The sequence below is a fragment of the Solanum stenotomum genome, chromosome 3 (genome assembly GCF_019186545.1).
Source record: "Solanum stenotomum isolate F172 chromosome 3, ASM1918654v1, whole genome shotgun sequence".
NCBI classification, from domain to species: Eukaryota; Viridiplantae; Streptophyta; class Magnoliopsida; order Solanales; family Solanaceae; genus Solanum; species Solanum stenotomum.
Window position 1 is genome coordinate 69,352,014 of NC_064284.1, and position 4,564 is coordinate 69,356,577.

Below are 4,564 nucleotides of genomic sequence, written 5' to 3' on the forward strand. Positions count from 1 at the left end.
TAGGATAAGGTCTACATAGATACTCTATTCTCACATATCTCACTTATGGTATTACATTAAATATGTTATTGTTGTAGTAGAATGTGAAATAAAAACATGTAATGAAGGAAATAAATCATTTAAAGATAACAAGTGAGACTTTCTTCAATGGTTAAGCACATTCATTATTCAGCCATTAGTAAAAAATTTGAGTCACACTAAAAAGATAAGTGGGTTGTTTTTCATTTGAACTATATACTCATGAATTGGTTTACTCATGAAATTGTACACCTAAAAATGGATGTATTTAGAGTTCGATAAAAATTAGGTAAAGATTGTCATCTCTAAACAGAACAACAAACAACACTTCTGATTTTGCCATTTAAAACATATATTAGATTAGCTGTGCTAATTGATTAGCATATGCCATCAAATGAATAAAGAAAATGTTTAATAAGAAACGAAGATACGATAACATTTGGTATACCACAAGGATAATTCCAATAGTAATTAGTTACAAACATACATGGAGAAGATAAAAGATCCATGAGTAGTTTATCAAAAACTCAACATATATAAGGCAACATTTCTTATATCTCGAGACAGGAAAGCTCACTCCTGGAAGTTAATCGCAGCATTGGTGGACAATCTTGGACAACCTAACAATTTATCGGCCAATAGAGATAAATGTTGGGATAGACAGTTCATTGAACATGTCTCGCACCTTCTTCTCTTTGATATGATAACGAAATTCTCAAAAATCGGCACATTCAATAACAGAAATTCTGAAAGTTTGGAAACCTTTTCAAAGCCCGTTTTGACATGATCTTTCCAGCACGCATCTGAGGAGATGACAATCTTAACTTTCTTGAGGTTGTGAAACTCAACGCTTGAAACCCAACTCAGCAAATCCATATTATCTTCTTTGGCTAAATCAAGTAACTCAGGGTTGCAGCAGGAATTGTTGTTGACCAGAAAATCATCTATCTGGAGACAAAAAAATATAATCAGGACTAAATGCAGGTCACATTCAATGTGACAAACACTTCAACCAGATGAAGAGACGTAAAAAGAAGAGCTAAGTTCCAGGAAGTTTACCAGCGTATATTCCAATTCTATGCTGATTGTTTCCACTTGTGGCGAGACTCTCAAAAGACCAGCTACTCCATACATATTAAACGTTGTCATATGCAACATCAGTGTTAGATATTTGCAATTCAATTCTGAAACGGGCAACCCTTTGAACTGCAACATGTACATGACCTGGTGCAGTAATCCCAACGAAACTAGTAAATAATGGAGAAAGCAATAACAACAAAAGGGAAGTACTTCACAACAGACATATAGTACTTTGACAAATCTATTGTCTAAACACAGCTCTATGAAACATCAATGTAAGGACTTTCGAGTTAAAGACGAACCTTTGTGAACCAAGTTCCAATTGTTAGATCAGTTGCATAACATAACTTTTGAAGATTATCTTGGACGATGGTATATACTACTTGACGATATTCATGGCAGCAGTCTTTCACATAAATACTTGGGATGCCTTTGATACAGAGAAAGCTGTAAATGAGCTTAGCATTAACTACAGAAGACACATCAACAAGCCTACACTCCAGATCTTCTCCTGATATTTCCAAATTCTGAATATACGGGGCAAGAATTTCTAAGTCATCTCCATTTCCACCAACCCGAACATAATCTTTCAACTTTAGCGTCTTTAATTTTAGGGAATTACTTTCCAAGCGATGGAAACCAATAAAGCTATATAATTCCATTGTTTCCAATGCAGGACAGCCTGACAATAATTTCACCATATCATCATCGGTTAGCCTCAAATACCCCAACTTTATACTCTTTAGAGAGTTCCACGATATGACCACATTATTAAAGCCACAATTTTGAACATCTAAAGTTATCAACGATGAACATGTGCAGAGAGATTCAAGCAATGTGCACTTATAACCATAACCAAAACCAAACAGAAACGACAATACAACATTTTCAACTTGTCTTTCAACAGCAAAACTAAAACAACGACTGATTAGGGTTTCATACTCAGGCCTGAAACTGCAGTGTGATAGACTAAAGTGAGTTAAGTCAAGTTGGAACTTCATAATTTTGGGAGAGCGGGAATGTGTTAATGCATTATGAATAATAGAATCTTCTCTTTCGCGGTCAGTTGAACAAGTGAAATTGAAGCTATCAATTAAAGTTGGGAAACGCCGCCATGTTTTAGAGACTAGACAAGTTCTGAATGCTTCCTTAGTTGTTGGGAGAAGTGAGAGAATTTGAACTAGGAGAGAATCCGGCAATTTATTGATTCCTTCCTCCTCTGTTACCTTTTTCTTATTCAGATTTGTCATCTCCATCGGCAAAAGAGGATTGGTTTGTTTGTTTTTATCTCAGGCAATAAAATCCTCTGTATTACCTATCACGCACATCTTCTATATATATATATATATATACACTATCTTAAAAGTCAAGATCTTTCGAATTTAAATTTAAAAGTTAAATTACTTAAATGTCCCTCTTATAAAAACAGGCACCGCTTCAGCAAAAGACGCATTTTTAGAAGAAGAGTTGCCACCGTTTAATACAGTTGTGAAAAGTCGTATTTCTCTGTTATTGTAATTTTCTCCAGGCAGAAGAGTTGCCTCTTTAAACAGTGACAACCCAAAGTTTAGTTTATTGCAATAAAATATGAATCCAAACACGGAACATATGTTAACATTTGTTGGGAGCGGAGACACTTAACATAGACATTGTAATTTTCTACACATTATTATCATTATTTGTTGGTTCTGAAGTTTTTGTGTACCAGAAACTTCTACTTTGAAATTATTTTTTTTGCAATTTCCAGCAGTTGGTCCTCGTTTGTAATTCCTTCATTCATACAGTCTAGCCGCTACTCCTAAAAGGGGGCATACCTTAAAAGTTGAGTTTCTATATGGGTCTTTTTCAATGAACTTATTGATGAATTCTGTACTTGATTATCACTCCGACTCCATTAACAGCCATTGAGAAAGCTTAAGCTAAGAAGAGAAGAGAGAGAGTTTTATTGAATGAATGAAAACAGAATCAGTTCAGTATTGTTACAGGCATTGTATTTATAGTTTTCAGCAACACTAACTAACTAACTTTTAACTGACTGTAACAATTTTTACTAACAATATCTAACACTGCTAATGACTACTTTACCCCTTAACTCATTATCATGCTATGCCTATTTCATTATTCCCCCTAAAGCTGGCAGGTATGAAAACATTCAGCATGCCCAGCTTGCCTACTAGGAACTCATGTTGTGGTCTTGGCAATCCCTTGGTCAATACATCTGCTAATTGATCCTTGGTATTGTATTTATAGTTTTCAGCAACACTAACTAACTAACTTTTAACTGACTGTAACAATTTTTACTAACAATAACACTGCTAATGACTACTTTACCCCTTAACTCATTATCATGTTATGTGTATTTCATTATTCCCCTCAAGCCGGCAGGTATGAAAACATTCAGCATGCCCAGCTTGCCTACTAGGAACTCATGTTGTGGTATTGGCACTCCCTTGGTCAATACATCTGCTAATTAATCCTTGGTACCTACATGTACTGTCTTGATCATCCCCTCTTGTATTTTCTGCCTGATGAAGTGACAGTCTATCTCGATGTGTTTAGTATGCTCATGAAACACCGGATTTGCTGCAATTTGTAGTGCTGCCTTGCTATCACTGTGTACAACCACTGGTGCAGCCACTTCACTATTCAATTCCTTCAGTAAAGCAGTCAATCATACTACCTCAAAAACTGCATTCGCCATGCTACTGTACTCAGCTTCTGCTGAACTTCTGGAAACAACACTTTGTTTCTTTGATTTCCAAGAAATCAATGAGCTTCCATGTTTAACTAGGAACCCTGAAACTGACTTTCTGGTATTAGGACATGAGGCCCTGTCTGAATCACAAAAAACTGTTAATGAATTGGACACGTGACTGCTCAATAAAATCCCCAGAGCTGGCTCTCTCTTGATATATTTCATGACCCTTACTGCTGCATCCCAATGTGATTTTTTAGGTTGTTGTAAGAATTGACTAAGTGTCTGTACAGCATAGGCTATATCAGGCCTTGTTAATGTCAAATACAACATTTTCCCAATCAATCTTTGGTATTTAGTCTTATCTTCTAGCATATCATCATCTGTTTTCTGCATTAATTCATCAAGATCCTGTGTAGTTAGCTTTGTATTAACCTCCAAAGGTGTCCAGGCAGGTTTGACAGCTCCAATTCCCAGCTCTGAGATAATCTCAAGAGCATACTTCCTCTGATTCACTAGGATTCCCTTGGAAGATCTATTGAACTCCATTTCAAGAAAGAACTTCAAAGTTCCTAAATCCTTGATCTTGAAGGCTTCATGCAGGAATGCCTTAGTTTCCTCAATAACAAATATATTACTGCCTGTTACTAGCATATCATCTACATAGACCAAAATGATGATAATACCACTTCCTTTCTTCTTTATAAACAGTGAGTGATCCAAGCAACTTTGAGTGAATCCTGAGTGAATTAAGGCTTCAGATAATTTCAA

The 4,564-nt window shown here is 35.8% G+C and overlaps 1 protein-coding gene across 1 annotated transcript; it reads right to left on the reverse strand.

Moving 5' to 3' along the window:
* Nucleotides 1-591: 591 nt before the first annotated feature.
* Nucleotides 592-2,354, reverse strand: LOC125859258 (F-box protein At5g03100-like). Its single transcript, XM_049538956.1, has 3 exons — nt 1,401-2,354; nt 1,078-1,242; nt 592-966 (listed from the first exon to the last, which is right to left on the reverse strand). The coding sequence occupies exons 1-3, from the start codon at nt 2,352-2,354 to the stop codon at nt 592-594; spliced, it is 1,494 nt and encodes a 497-aa protein (XP_049394913.1).
* Nucleotides 2,355-4,564: the final 2,210 nt, after the last annotated feature.

Excerpts from the sequence above, each read along its gene's own strand:
- LOC125859258 (XM_049538956.1), bottom strand. The coding sequence starts at position 2,354 with ATGGAGATGACAAATCTGAATAAGAAAAAGGTAACAGAGGAGGAAGGA. Across the intron at positions 1,243-1,400 it reads TTGGAACTTGGTTCACAAAG|GTCATGTACATGTTGCAGTT; the intron begins GTTCGTCTTTAA and ends TTACTGCACCAG. Across the intron at positions 967-1,077 it reads TAGAATTGGAATATACGCTG|ATAGATGATTTTCTGGTCAA; the intron begins GTAAACTTCCTG and ends TTTTGTCTCCAG.